The sequence below is a fragment of the Vigna umbellata genome, chromosome 1 (assembly GCF_029865625.1).
Source record: "Vigna umbellata cultivar VRB3 chromosome 1, Vumbellata_1.0, whole genome shotgun sequence".
NCBI lineage: Eukaryota > Viridiplantae > Streptophyta > Magnoliopsida > Fabales > Fabaceae > Vigna > Vigna umbellata.
The window spans coordinates 46,243,058-46,259,068 of record NC_142165.1 but is presented as its reverse complement, the minus strand read 5'-3'; the positions used below and the strand labels follow the sequence as shown (position 1 = coordinate 46,259,068).

Sequence of the window (16,011 nt, the reverse complement as noted above, 5' to 3'; positions counted from 1 at the left end):
ATATATATACACTTTATCATAATGTTCAATTATCATTTTTTTTTCATGAAAGATAAACGAAATAATGAATAGTTAAAATTTCATCTTGTAAAGAAAAAATACCATACATTTAAATTCATCAATATTTAAAGATTAAATTTTTAAAAAATAGAAGAATTATGAATAATATATATATATAGTTTGAAAAGTGGATAAAAGGAATATTAGCAAACCTAGAAAACAAATGTTGATGACATGTGTGTGGAGATTGTAGACAAAGTGACAGAGTTTGCGGCAATTGGACAAACGAAAACTTTAACTACTGCTGCTCTCCTTCTTCATTCCTCTTCTCTCCTTTTCTTCTATAACATTCACAAACATCTTTCTTTCGCTTTCTTTTCTTCATACACATTCCTTCTCCCCCCAAAACGCAGTCGTATTTCGCTCTTCTTCAACATTTGGTATTGCCGCTGCTTCTTCAATTTCCTTTTCTCTCCTTCATTCTATGCTTTTCGTTAATTATCCGCATTCACTCCCTTGCTTCTCAACTATCTTCCCTCTTTCTTCCTTTATTTTTTCATTAGGTTCTAGGGTTTTACTTTTCTAACAAATTCTTGCATTTTTCTTTCATCAATTCGTTCTACTGGCTCTTAGGGTTTCACCCATCAAATTTCTCGCGCAGGTTTGCTGGTATGAGTAAAGTCTTCTCCGATATACTCGCGGACAAGCTGTCCAAGCTCAATAGAACCCAGAAGTGCATTGAAAGTATCCTTCTTTTATAGAGAAAAATGTTTATTACTTTGTTTTATCGATTAAATGTGCTTACTTGTTAGAATTACTTCGCCAAATTGGGGCATATACTGGTGGTTACGGGTTAGAAGTGTTTCTGTTGAGAGGAAGAATGTCATTCATGAATGGACAGCGTGATGTAGTTGAGATGCTTTTGGCGTGTTAAATTGGGAATTGCTCTCTGCATAAATAGCTTTTGGTGTAATTGAATTACCATGTTTGTTTTTAAAGGTGCCATTATATATCTTTAGGTATCATGGTAATTGTGAGCTGGTCAATATTTTCAGTTCATGTGGGAAGAAGCAGAAAACTATTGAATTATGACTTTTGATTGATGATTCTGTGAAGGGCATATGAATTTTTGCCCTAGATTTGTATGTTGTTGATTCTTTTTGGTGTTTTAATGGCTTGAATATCTTTCCAATTATGTCTTTGTGAAAGTTTAAGAAAGTTATTATTGTTTTTTGGATAAGCAATGTACAAACATAAAAGTTGTCATGTGTTGAGGTAGAACTAGACTTTCTATGCAACTACAAGGAGAGATTTTATCTGTGAAGTAACATGTTTTACTGAAAGGAACTTAGTGGGCTGTCTGTTTCAATCATGCTAAAGGTATCAAAGTAGTATTTAAACGCAGATGTGTGTGTTTCATGTGATCCATATATTGAGGAGATGAATAAATTAATGCCCATGTAAATTTGACTTTATGCTAAGGCTCTAATTCTGCAAGTTTATCCGTTGTTTCTTTGGTTTATGTTAATAATAAAGTGCACAATTTTGCTTTATACATAACTCTTTCTGCTTTTAGGCGCACAGAGAATTGGATCTTGAACTTTTTACTGCCATCCTTCTGTCATCTATTTTAATTTTGCATATATATTTTAAGATCCTAAACCCATTATTGACCATAGCAATGTCGACCTTATTAAGGATTTGCCTAGTGCTCTGGCAGCCTAGTTTTGTTAACTTTTACTATAATTACCTTAAAAATTAGTTGAATGGTTATTTGTGATTGGATAACGATGTAAAATTGTTTTGTGCTCTCAGTGCAAACCATTAAACACTAAATATTACTGTCTACTACTAAGTTGATCTTTTGAAGTGCATGGATTGGTTGTTTGTGCCATATATGCTTTGCTATCTTTAACTTTTTTAATAGCGTTATCACATTGGTGTATATTTCACTGGAGCGAGGCAAAGCTGGTAGTGGAAACATGGAATAAGCAATTTCAAAATTCAGAAAAGGTTCATCGAGTCCCCCTTCTGTATCTTGCAAATGATATTATTCAGAACAGCAAATGTAAAGGAGATGAGTTTGTGACCGAGTTTTGGAAAGTTCTTCCCGCAGCACTTAAGGATGTTTTTGAGAAAGGTGATGATCAAGAAAAGCATGCAGCATCTAGACTGGTAAGCCCTTTTCCAGGGTCTAAAGCTTTTACAAGTGAATACAACCATTCAAATCATTCCTTAGAAATGTGGTAAAAAAGGCTTTTGAATTGTTTGGGATTTGAATATGAAGTTGTTGCAGACTTATTTCTTCATGCAAGAACTGATACCTATGGCATATAAATGTTGAGAAATGATTTGCATACCATGATATTTGATTTCAATGTTATATTTGATTTCAATGTAGGCAGTTTGATCTAACTCGGTGCTTACCTTACTTCAGGTTAATATATGGGAAGAGAGGAAAGTGTTTGAATCTAATACTAAGATCCTTAAAAAATCTATATTTGGAGAAGAAGCACCTCCACAGTTGGAATTCAACAAAAAGCGATCCCGATCTGTCAGAATCGTGAAAAAAGATTCTCGTTCCATTAAAACGGTGAGATGGGAGCCTTTGTGCCTCTTCCCTCCCCAATGTTATTCTCGGACATTTCTATGCTTTTTAAATTATTGCACCCTTCAGAACAGTTTGCAATTCTTCTTGAACCGCTAACCATATGAATTTTATGTAATCCAGAAATTGTCCATTGGAGGTACAGCAGAAAAAATAGTCTCAGCTTTCCATACAGTGCTTAATGAACATTCCAATGAAGATTTAGAGATGAGTAAATGCAAGTCAGCTGTTCAACGTGTGAGGAAGATGGAAAAAAATGTTGATATTGCATGTTCTATTGGTAAGCTATCACTGTAAAGAAATTAACGCATGATTTTTGGAAATAGGATTCTTATACTTCTTTCTTTTTTCTTTTCAGTAAAGGATCCTAAGCGAAAAACTTTGTCTAAGGAATTGGTGGAGCAAGAAAATATTTTGAAAAAATGCATAGAAAATCTCAAAGTAGTTGAAGCAAGTAGAGCAGAACTTGTAACGCAGTTAAAGGAAGCTTTGCTTGAGCAGGCAAGTATTTTTTTTCTATGTGCTCAATAAGATTTTATATTTAAAGTTCAGCATTTATTAGGTTTCTGTTTGATATTTGAGTCCCAATGCTATCTTTTAATTAGTTGTGTTTTATGTATCAGGAATCCGAGCTGGAGAATGTTCGGACACAGATTCAGGTATTCATTATTGTGATTCTTTTTATCAGAACTGTCCTATTTTGAGTAGTTTCTTATGAGCTGAAAATGTGATATATGTTTTTCGTGTATCTAGGTTTTCCATTATTTAATTACCTTTCTTATGTGTCTCTTCTTAGTATATATCTATAAAAGGTAACTGGACCATATTATGGTATAGTTTGTAAAACGCTCATGAATAGTGTTTTTAGTCGTAAAACATTTTAGAGAAGAAATTAGACCCTCCTTCCTCAAGGTGTACATGGTGTACGCAAACTCTACTGTTCTTTTTTAAAGTAGTATATGTGTCTGGGAACGTATGTAAACTGGTAAGGAGAGTGGGGAATTCGGTGTTATTTCTGAAAGGTTTAGATTTCTGATTTTAATCTCTAAATTTTGTTTGTCCATTTTAGTACCTCCCTGAGAATGAAATTGATGAGGGAAAATGATTGAAGGATCAAATATGGATAAATTTTTATAGAAGCTAAAATTCGAAATATGAAATCTTCGAAGGACAAAAAATATTTAACCCTTTCTGAACGTAGCGAGTGTATGACATACCTTTTAGGAACCTCAAAGGCGTTTGATTTAATAAACTGAGTTTTGAAATAGAAACAACTTAGTGCTCTATCTCACAAATTCGAAATAACTAAGTTCCTGCTGAGCATTACAGGCCATTATATTATATGTATGTGTTATTATGCTTTCATTCAGGAACTTTGACAGGCTTTTGTTGCTTCTGTTGCTAACGAATTTGAATTTGATGGTATGGAGGTAGCACAAGCACAAGTAGAAGAGGCTAGCAACATGCGGAAGCGACTTGATGAAGATTCTTCATATAAAGCTTCAACTGCAACGTCTTCTGTTACTGATGTGAATATAAAATCAGAACCAGCGACTAAAAAGTCAGCCGCAGCAATTGCAGCTGAGGTTGCAGATAAGCTAGCTGCTTCTTCATCATCTCAGTTTATCATGACTTCTGTTCTCTCTTCATTTGCAGCAGAAGAGGCAAAAAATGTTTGTCTAACTTCTGAGTCCATGTCAAAACCTGAGAAGTCAATACCTATATCAGATCCAAATGTTTATATGTCTTCACAACAGTTAATTGCCACATCAAATCATTCATATCCACCGGCTATGGTACCTCAACCCACCTTGCAGAATCCAACAGCAACTTCACAGAGTCAATATCAATTGCTTGGTAATTCATCCTCCCACCATTATTTGCAATCAACTGGAGGGGTTATTTCTCCATATGGTTATGGTAGCGTCCCTCCTCTACCACTGGGACCACCCCCACCTCATATGGTGGGTCCAATGGTGCCTCTGACCCATCAGACAATGCAAATAAGTCAGCAGCAGCCAGCACCGATAGCTCCACATCAACCAATAAAATTGACGCAGCAAGCCCCAGCACCTCCTAGTTTTCGACCACTTCAACCGCCGGGAATGGTGTACTATGGAAATCATCAGCATTCTATATGATACCCCTGCATGCAGTAGTTTGATTTTAGTCAAAATGAACTGTTTAAAACAAGCCCTATGGTATGGTTGCTGGGGTTGAGTTGGCACAATACATGGAAGCCAGGCTAGCACCCTGGTCCCTGGGATGTAAAAGGAAAGTATCACTTGTCAAGATACTAAATGCTTTAAACAAATTCGTTTTAGACTGACTGTGCAGTAAGTTCTCTTGAGCAAAGGTAGTGGTTTTTGCTCAACATATTTTGACAAATTTTTTGACGATAATGTATCTGTACTATATATACTTAGTTGATTAAATAATTATTGGATTATATTAGATAAAGGAAACTGAGGCAGTGTCTTTCCCATCTGCCGCATATAATTTTGTGTTTGGTTGATTGGAGCAACTTTCACAATTTTATATCCGTTGGCTATAGGAACATAGCAATATTGCTTATGCCTCTCCCCTGTGCTGTGCTGTTGATTTGGAAGGATGGCACTCGGAGGCTATATGTTGACCATTGAAGTTTCGCCAAACATTTCATAAGGGACAGATTATCATGCACGGTAAGGTTCAGTAGCATGAATCTTCATTGTGTTTGATTGTTGAAGTTCCAACACTTAGCAATTACAAGAATTACTAAACCAACGCACACACTAGTTTACGATTTACTTTGAAATTTTGAATTATGAATAAAATTGACAATAGCGTTTGTGGGCTACACATATACTTATAAGGAGTGCTTTTCGTTGTTTAATGTGATTAATTTTTTTTAAAAGGGATTTAAAGATATTTAAAGGTGATTTCCAATCTTTTAGAGAAAGGAAATTGATTAGTAAATTTCCTTACATATTTGTCTGTACTGTGATAAATTTTTGTGAATTAAGGAATATGGTGTCTGATGATGCATCATTGTATTATGAAATTCGGATAAAATGGAAGAATTGAGACCAAGTCAAAAGTACAGATTGGAAGGTGATGTTCCTCAATCACAATTAAGGGATCTACCAAAATTGAAATGCCAAATCCAGAATGTGTCTGTACAACATTGGTTGAAAGTAATGCTGTTGAACGTACACGCAAGTCAGCAGCAACTCAGTCAGAAAAGATGGATAAATGAAATGGAATCAAGCCATTGCAATAGAAAGAATCTAAGCAAGAGGAAAAATAGTAACATACCTTTTAATACATTTTTCTAATATTTTTAGTTATAGTTTATTAGAAATTATAAAATGACGACTGAAGATTCAATAAGAAAAGAGAACATCTATACGAAGTGTGTATTTTTCAATAAATAATAATAATAATAACAATAACTTTTTTTATTAATAAATGTCAGTAATTAATATATTAGCGTCACCATGTTACAATTTTTTTTTGTATATTTAGGTCCTCTCCTGAATTGATCAAAACGTTGTAAATTATAAATCCAAAATGTTGACGAACAATAACTAGAAATAAATAAAATGGAAGTGGTAACTAATTTTATCCATTCACTTTATTTTCGCGGTGAATGCGAAAAAAATTTACATTCTCACTAATAAAATATATAATATGTTTAAAATATAAGATTCTAGTTATTTTAATTATAAAAACTTAAAAGTATAAATATAATTTCTAGAGCTACATTATTTTAGAATCATACTATTTCTCTAAAAACTTTTTTTCAAGAGTTTTTTTTGTATAGATTTTCTCACAGTTCATTATCCGTTTGAAGACTAGAGATCGATATTATTCTTGCGGCGAGTTCTTTACTTTTGTCTGATCAATTTTTTCCATAGAGTAAGTTGATTTTTTGTCTCTTTTATTGGTCTGTATGTTCTTTCTGTGTATGTTAATCATCTTGGTTCACATGTAGTGTTCGAATCTTCTATAAGAGTTTCTACTCATAAGTAGTCTTAATGGTATGTTCTGATTGTGTTTCTGTTGTTCATAGGAGCAGGTAGAGTTTCCTATGCATTTATAAATCTTTTTAGGATTCTTGAGCAATTGGTTTGTCTTTGGGAAGCTAATTGCATTGTTTTTAACTAATAGATACCTTATAATTACTAATTATATGCTTGTATTATTTTTGGTTTGTGTGATTGAATGAAGGACGAGGGTGATACAACGATATAGTTTTATGACGATCTTCTTATGTATAATCTTCTTCTTTTTTACAAACTCTGGTTCTATTAATTTAGTTATATGACTATATGTACATACACTTGTATGTATTAATATAGTAGTTATATACTAGTCTTTTTTAGTTAATGATTATCATATTTATAATGTTTTGTTTAACAATTTTACTCTATTAATGAATATTACAAAATAAATATTCTTTTATGATATTTTAAGAATAATGATTACAAATATATATGACAATTTTTTACCGTTTCCCAACATAAAAATCTTTTACATCATTAATAAAAATTATGATATATAAACTAAGTCAAGTTTGAGAATTTATGTATAAGGTAAATATAATACTTTATTTTCATAAAAAGTGTGAAAATAAAAACCAAATATTATAGAAGTTTATAGTTTGACTTGATGAGATAAATTCCATTAGGGTATTCTATGTTCTAAACCTTAAATTCTGTTTTAATTCACTTTTAGTCCTTAAATAAAATTTGTCGGCATGTATAGTTGTTCTGTTGATATATTCGATTATATGTCAATATGCATGCTAAATAATGATATAATAAGTTATTATGTCACCAATCAGTTTCATCATATAATTTCTTTTAAACCATGATTGTAGTTTTTTTGTTTTTTCATAAAATTCATTTCCAATTTTTAAATTTTTTAATAACTCTCAGTCTTTTATCCTTAAAAAAAATTTACATTCAATACATTATGACAAGTCTTATTCCTCGTTCATACTATTCATCTTTAGTTCCTCCTGTTAAATGTTGCTATTTAGTAATACATAATAACCATTAGGCCTGTTTATCAGTTATCTAAATTAAATATACAAATTAATATAGCTCGATTTAATTTAGTTTTAGTTTAATATAAAATTCCAATAAACCAAATCATTGATTTATAATTTGGTTAAGATTCATTTTGAATTTTATTATATAAAATCATTTCTTTTATAATAGTTACCATGAAATTGTTAAACATTTTATTATGAAAATTTGTCAAATAAAATTTCTATCATATTCATAAATAAGTAAAAAGTTACAATTTATCAATTTTTATAAATATATTAAGAGCAGTACAATTAAGTCATAAAATAATACTCAAAAAATTTTACTCATATATCTTTATTGATTGTTCATTAACTTGAAATATATATATTATGATTGTAAGACATTACAACTTTTTAACAGAGTAGAATTCTCATATTTTCTATTTTGCGTTATAATTTTTTTCCCTATATATCCAATAGTCCTCTATTTTTTTTCTCAATTCTCTGAGACGTTTTCTAGAAATAAAACTGTGACAAAAATACTACATTCCAAACTGAATAGTATTAAATTTAAGGTGTGTAAAATTGTGATGAACAAAATAACAAAAACTAGGGAAATAAATAGATATAAAAAAAATCAGCAGTTCACAAATCAACATCTCACTTTAAAACTCTTATGATATTATTGGAAGCCGTCATCATCATCATCCAACCTTTTTTGCAACCCTAATCACCAAATTTGTCCTACGTGCACCATGTTACCATGATAAGTTTGCAATTGCATTGATTACGATTCACTCTTCCAAACCTTTTATCCGCTTTTGTATGATTTTGGATACTAATGATTTAATCCTATAAAATGTTGAAAATTCTATATCAACTAAACATAAAACAAATTTATACTTCAAGTTAATTTTATAATATTGAATTAAACTTAAAATCTATATATTTTAAACTTAAATTTAAGAAGAAATTCAGAAGAAAATCCATGTCTTAGTTTGAAAATTTTGTGCTGATCATAGGCACGGGAGAAAGCTCTAGCAATGCTTGATAGCATGTTTACACATGTTGTGGAATCCAAAGAACAGCACCTTGTTTTTTATAATTGCCTCATTTGTTTCACGTTAAGTTTGGTTTGAACCATTTGATAAATAGAGTGTATGACTCTAGAAAATATATTCTAAAAAATAGAAGAAAGGCAGGTTCCATGGCAACTTGGCATTTCAATTTATATCATCAAATTTTAGCATATGTAGGAATTTATTAGACTGGTGTGTCTGCGCATCCCACAACACATTATTGGTAATAAAGTCACGTATTCGACTGAAATATTTTCAATTAATCTAAGAAGTTTCAATACGACAAACTTTGTATTATATTCTATTTTTTTATTAAAGTAATTCATAAAATAATAATATACTTTTAAATGCACATTCCTCTTTTAATATTTTAATATATCTTTTAATGATAAAATCTATTAAAATATCTTTTAATAACAAAATCATAATGGAGTTTCAAGTTTGAAACGAGCAATATACCAAATGCAGTGATTGACCCTAACAATACCATTCCACAAATTTGATATCGAAACATTGACATGGGCTAATAGGAGTGAGTAAAAAAGCCTAAACTAACTGCATCCGACCAAACCAAATGAAAAAAATAGGTGATCGGTCAATTTGGTAGAAATTTGGATAATACGAGATAAAGAAAAAAAATATTTGAAAATATCCAACCCAACTTGTTTTTTAAGAGTTAAAGCCCTAGTAATCACCCCTCTTTTTCATTCTTCTTTCTCCATTTCAAATTCTTTGTCGAAACCTTAAACCTCCCTCAACATAGGTAAGCAATTGCAAAAGTTTTCTAGTTGTATGATATTCATCAAAAGTTCTCACCTTTAGTGTTAAGGATCAAGTTTTCTAAGTTTTGTTTTGTTGTTTATGGAGTTGGGAGTTTCAAAGTTTGTTCTATTTTCGGCGTTTCATCTATTTTTGTTTGTTTTTTAGGAGAGCAAGGTTTTAAATTCAGTCATTAATTTTTTATTAATTGATTTAATATAAGTTAAATCCGAAAAAGTCATATATGTTTAACTGTATTTGGAATTATCCATATTTGAATAACTCAACAAATTAAATGGTTGGAATGAATTTTAAAATATTAAATATGGAACATGATCGATTGGATAGGTTGGACCTGAACTCGACCCAACCGAACCACTGCTCAGCCCTGCTATTTGTGAAGACAAAAACGATGATTGACCATAACAATGTCACTCGATAAAATTGAGAACGAAACACACTCCTTAATCTTTGAAAAATTAGGGAACTTTGACTTTACTTTTTAATTACTATTTTATATTTCTATACAATTTGAAATTACACTTTTATTATATTTAAATTATTTTAAATAAGTGAATTGTAATGTTTAGGTTGATAAACACTTAAATGAAAGAGGGAAGTGCACCATCATTTTCAACTATATTATTACCCTGATGATGCATAATAATATAATTACCAAAAAAACCCAAATTTTTACATATTCGATTCAATATAAGTTATTCGTCAACTTTAGTTGTTTTGTATAATTCAGAGTAGGAGAAACATAAAAGGAGGAATAAAACAAATAAGGTTGCACTCTTTCAAGCACACATTGGACAAAAGTGTTAGATGATTACTATAGTTACAATGGATAACAAATAATGGTGGTTTAACTACAATTAAAGATAAAGTGAGATCTTATCCATTGATATACCAACATGAATTTAGATGTGATAAAAATAATAATCATTGTTGCAAGTCCCATATTGACTAGTGATAGAGTATATAAGTGGGTGCAAACCTCACCTTACAAGCCAATTTTGTGGGGTTGAATTAACTCAAAATCCACTTCTTAACATAATATTAGAGTCATGGTTTAGAACTTATCCCACCAATTTTTTTTGTTTGTTGGGTATATTGTTTCACTCATTATCAGATTGGTGTATTGGAAGTCCGACATCGACTAGCGATAAGACTAGTGGTGTGTTGGAAGTCTAACATCGACTAGAGATAAGACTAATTTAAAGTATATAGTAGATGCAAATATCACTTTACAAACCGATTTTGTGGGATTGAGTTAGGTTAATTTAAGAAAAATGAAATATGGTTAAGGGGTTAATAAACAAAAAGGAGTAAGGTGAACATATGTATATTACTATAAAGCTTCATTCTTGAGGGATATGAGTATTTTTGGTGTACCAAAACAAATCCTTAATTCAGACCAAAGAAACAACAATTGTATGGAACTTCTTTTTGTTATTGTAGATTATATCAATGCTTTAAATTCAAGTTTTTTAAGAAAGTATTATTAAGATTAATTGTTTTATATAAGGTATTGTTTACTTTGGGATTTATATTCAACTTTGTCATGATTTTTTTAAAAGAGAGATACGTAAACTATCATTAACTATACAAAAATTTAAGGTATGCGATAGAAATTCAAGTATGAGTTTAAGTCTGAAATTAAATAAAAATAAGAAAATAGAGTAACATATAACGATAAAGACCCTTAATACTATTGTTTTAAAGTTTTGAGTTGAAAGTGACATTATTTTCTTATGTGAGTTTGGCTCAAGTCTCATTGTTGAATTTCCCCAATACATCTCTCGAAAGATCCATCGTACCACAAAGGCATGACATTGATATAAAATGGTTATCATGGAATAAGTACTCACGGTGGAGGGTGTTTTTATTCAATAAAAGAGTGTATCAATATGAAAGAGATTCATCCTTGAAAGAGAAAGAGATTGTTAGGAATTCAAATGTTTATAAATCTAAAGTTAGATAGAGATAAGATATTTGAACACCTTATAAAAAAATAAGATCCCAATCTCATTGCTTTAAAAAGTCTTATATAAAAGTAATATCAATTTCTGACCTAAGGTGACTCGTATCATATCTCCAGTTAATTCTCCTCTTTATATATGCATCAATATTGTGGCAGAACAAATCGTTTTTGTCCCCCCTTTGCAACCTTCATTTTTACCGTAATAATCTTAATTTTTTTCTTTACTTACTAACTTCTATGTCGAAGCACTATTCCTACCTGGACCTCCGAGCTTCTTTCACATCTTGTCTAGAGAAATAAGTAAATTAAGAGATTAGATGTTCTACTTCTCAATAACTCGACCAAAGACGGTTTAATTTCTTGTAAGATTGATTATCAAGTTTGAGATGAGTTGACATGAGTTTATTCTAATATAAGTAGTGATGTGGAGAAGTAGTTGTAATCATTAATTAAAAGAAATCTTTGATTAATTAAAATAATATTGAATTTAGTTTAAAAGAGTTTTTGCATAAAAAAATTGTAGTATTGGGTATGTAGGAAAAAAATGGAAGGCATGTTATAATGGATAAGTGAAACTATTGCGCGGCGGTGTGCATTGATTGCTGTTTTGTTCTCCAGATAGAGAGAAAAATTGCGGTGGAACTTAGGAAGAAGTAGAAGAAGCCATGACAAGGTCTGTGTGTGAGTTCTTGTATGAGCTCTACGCCAAGACAATAGTCCTTGTAACATACATGCTAATACAACTTATCCTTATCATACGCTACCTTAAGTCAAACACACCTGCAATATCAACCACCCAATACCTCAGTTTCATCGAAGAGAAGAACCCCGCCATTCGTTACACCACAAGACTCAAGGCAGAGCACATAGACTGCAGAGTTTGTCTCTCTGAATTCCAGGAAGGGGAGAAGGTCAGGAACCTCAACTGCAGACACACTTTTCACAAGGATTGCTTGGACCAGTGGTTGCAGCAATACTGTGCTACTTGCCCACTTTGCAGGCACAAGGTCTTGCCAGATCATGTTGTCGCCAACTACAACCTCCTTCAAAATCAGGTACAAGAAGAAGAAGAAGACTACGATGGCAATGATCACCAACTCATCTTTTTCTTATCTGCATTAAGGGGTGGTAGCACTTGGCACACATATCTCTGATCTGCTTTCATATACACTACCACTCAAAGGGATTTGTTCTTCCTGCTCCTCCCCTTTTCGGTACTATTCATTCCTTCACAACAATATTCATTCATGCATCCTTAGATTTTTGTACCTTTTCCTCTTTCCAACATCCAAGCTTATATATATATATAGTAAAAGATAGACTCTAGCTACTTTCCCTGTTAATCAGCATAAGTCTTCCTTGTTTAACTCTGAATTTCGGTTTGGTGCATTTTGGAAACGGTTTTAGTTCGATGCTGCAGAGTCCACATCGGACATACACCAAAATGGAGATGTATTTCAAAAGCCTCTCTTTTTCTTTCTCAAGAGATGACAGTGTTTCAATTCAAAACAGAGAAAGCAAAAGCTTTGCACTTCAAAAGTTCTGAACAAAAGGGTCGATGGTTGTTGTTGTTATTGTAGTGATTAGACACTTCACATTATAGGAAAAACCTTGTAACAGAACTTGTGTGAGAAAACTTGTTGGACCAATATCAATCATGATACTGCTAACAAGTTTAGTTCATAGTGTAGTATAATAATAATAATAAACTGAAAATAAATACAAAATGGAGACTGTGTTTGTTCCACTCAAGATGGAGTAAAAAACCTTACATGTTTCTCAAAGAGGTAAACTGTTGAGGTAAATTGTTGAAGTGCAGGGAACAGTAGTAGTAGTAGTAGGAGTAGGAGTAGATAGACATTGAAATGGTGCAATAATAAGTGGTAGGTGAAAAGGTTAAATGATTTGTTGATGCATATGACGTAGAAGAGAATTCTCAGAAGTGAGACAGAGCTAGCTTTATCATTATGGGAAGAGTCCCCACAAGGCTGTGGTAGTCACATGCAAGAGCACAGGAATTAGCTGTCAGCACTCATTCTATCTTTTACCGTCGACAACTTCATTATTTCAAAGGTTTATACATAACAATTCTACAACATTTGAAGGTAATAGAAATTATAGAGAGTTGACGTATGTATGTGTATATAGCTTCCCCCAACTCAGACAAAAGTAGATATAGAATTAGAATGGTAGTGTTTATATTTTTGACTTCATTCAGAAGTGTTGCTTTTAATGCATAATAGCTTATTATTGTGTCCTAATTTCCAACCCAGGACCACTCACTACACAGTCCTTTCCCTTTCCCTGTGCTTGCTTCATACTGTTCCGGCTGCGTAGAAAATGTGGTTATGGCCACACTAGGTCTGTCTTCAAACATAGCTTCGATGGACCATACGACTGCTGTAGACTGCAGCCTTTTCAATTTCAAACGGACACTGACCTAGCAGGACATGTTCCATGTCGTATTTTACAAAATTAAACTAAGATAAAATCAATTTATAATATATATTTAGATACAAATATGTTCTTATAGTTTATGGGATATCATAAATACAAGATTTAAAATTTGCTATCTTATTCATCCAGCTACCTCTTTCTTCCATTTTATATCATTTTCTCTTTCTGCGTTTGATTAAATAATATGTGCTTATATATACATCTAAACACTGATATGTGTTAGAATAACAGCAGGATATTAGAATAAGCTAAATGCCTGAGTTGGTCAAACAATCAGTTGAAGGAAGTTAACTTTCTTTCACAAAATAACATAAACCATTAAAACGAGTAGTTTTACTAAATAATTCTATTTTATTTGAAAAAAAAACTCATAAATTAAAAACTAGTTTATTTGTCATATCAAAGCACTTTCATTCCTTGTTGGCAAAACACACGTACTTATTTCCTCTATTTCTGTATATTACTTTTATACTATTTATTATTATTATTATTATTATTATTGTGTTGTTTTTACTTGTAAGTGAGAAGTTTCTAGAAAAGAAAATGTAGAGATAATGAGAAAATAAGAATGAGTACTTTTTTATAAGATTATAAATGCTCGCGTGATATTTAGGTACACTAGTTTCTACACTGTGTGACTTTTGGTCGTGTTTGAAAAAGAAGGGTTTCCTTTTAAATTCTCTAAATTATTTTTTGTCTTGACCTTTAAATGTATCGAAATAAGGATAAATTATTATTATTATTGTTAATCAACAAATATTAATAACTGTTTAACAACTTCGAGTGCTTGTTTAACAACATTAAAATATCGTAGGATTTATTTAATTTTGGAGATCTGAATTTGTGACGCGAAGGAGAGGTAGGTGATGAAATTGAATGGAGTAGGGCAAAGAAGTATATATATAGTTATAAACTCATAACTTCAAATTGGACACTTGTCATGCGTTAACGTGCGTTCAAATTGCATGGACCACCTACAGAACATAATTTTTTATTTTTATACAACTTTATATAGTCAGAAAATAACATATAAATAAAATAACAATCTCAATTTACAATCAAAAATATAATTGTTTTCTTAAACCGAATAACTTGAAATTCATTTTCATTGGAAATAATAAACTACTTTTGAAAAGGGAAAGTTTTACCACTTTCATTTATTTTTTATTTGAAAATTACTATATGGGTAAAAACACTATGATTGTTATGGCTTGAATTTCTTTTTATATATTATTCTTATTTATTTGTACATTATAAGACTCTTACTATTAATACCAAAAATTTGATGCAATTACAAGGATTTGACAAACAGTTTAAAAAGTACAAAGATGTTGATTTTTAAATTATTAAGTATGGCTATTTAAAATGGTATCTTGAAGTAAATCAATAAAATTGTTGATCAAACATTTATTATTGTACTAAAACCTATAATAGATAGTTGTAATAACTCTTTATAAAATATGGCAGCATCGTGATTTAATTATGACATCTACGTCTATATTAATTATAACCATCTTCTCATCTGTTAATCTAACTTTTTATTATATATGACTTAACTCATAGTATGTAGAGATGTCATGACTTTCAAACTTTTAAATTTTTTATATATATAACGAGAATTCGTAAATTAGATAGACTTTTAATTCTTTTTATAAAACGTGTCATTGAAAGTTAATAAATAATAAAAAATAAAATTAAATATAATAAAGAATAAAAGATTTATTACGATACTTTTTATTGTTTCACTCTTTACTTCTTAATTTACCTATGGTCTTCTTTTCCTCTGCTTTTTTTTTCTTTTAAGTTAAACATATTTATTATTGTATCGGATATAAGGTATATCGATCGGTTATTAATTGTTAACTGATCGGTCACCATCACAACAACGGTCAACCAGGCCCCCATCCACTACATTAACTAAGGTCAACCACGTCGAATGAATTTTGGGCCAACGTTTAAGTTACTAGGCCAAGGGTTTAACAGAAGATAAAATAATTAAAGGAATAATAAAAAATATCTCATTGAAGATCTGATTAAAGATATGATAAGCGATTAAGACATTTATAAGTAACTAACCGGATTTCCAGGTAAGGTTGTTTTTTGG

General features: G+C 31.1%; 2 protein-coding genes across 2 annotated transcripts; both read left to right on the top strand.

Annotated features, from left to right (window-relative positions):
- Positions 1-235: 235 nt before the first annotated feature.
- On the top strand, positions 236-5,057 carry LOC124841617 (ENTH/VHS family protein). Its single transcript, XM_047317917.2, has 8 exons — positions 236-440; positions 662-744; positions 1,928-2,175; positions 2,438-2,593; positions 2,732-2,888; positions 2,967-3,109; positions 3,232-3,267; positions 4,039-5,057. Exons 2-8 carry the CDS (start codon positions 672-674, stop codon positions 4,747-4,749), a joined length of 1,524 nt encoding a protein of 507 aa, XP_047173873.2. The 5' UTR covers positions 236-440; positions 662-671; the 3' UTR covers positions 4,750-5,057.
- Positions 5,058-11,959: 6,902 nt separating this feature from the next.
- LOC124841614 (E3 ubiquitin-protein ligase RHA2B-like) lies at positions 11,960-13,663 on the top strand. Its single transcript, XM_047317914.2, has 2 exons — positions 11,960-12,664; positions 12,858-13,663. Exon 1 carries the CDS (start codon positions 12,116-12,118, stop codon positions 12,602-12,604), a length of 489 nt encoding a protein of 162 aa, XP_047173870.1. The 5' UTR covers positions 11,960-12,115; the 3' UTR covers positions 12,605-12,664; positions 12,858-13,663.
- The last annotated feature ends 2,348 nt before the right edge of the window (positions 13,664-16,011 follow it).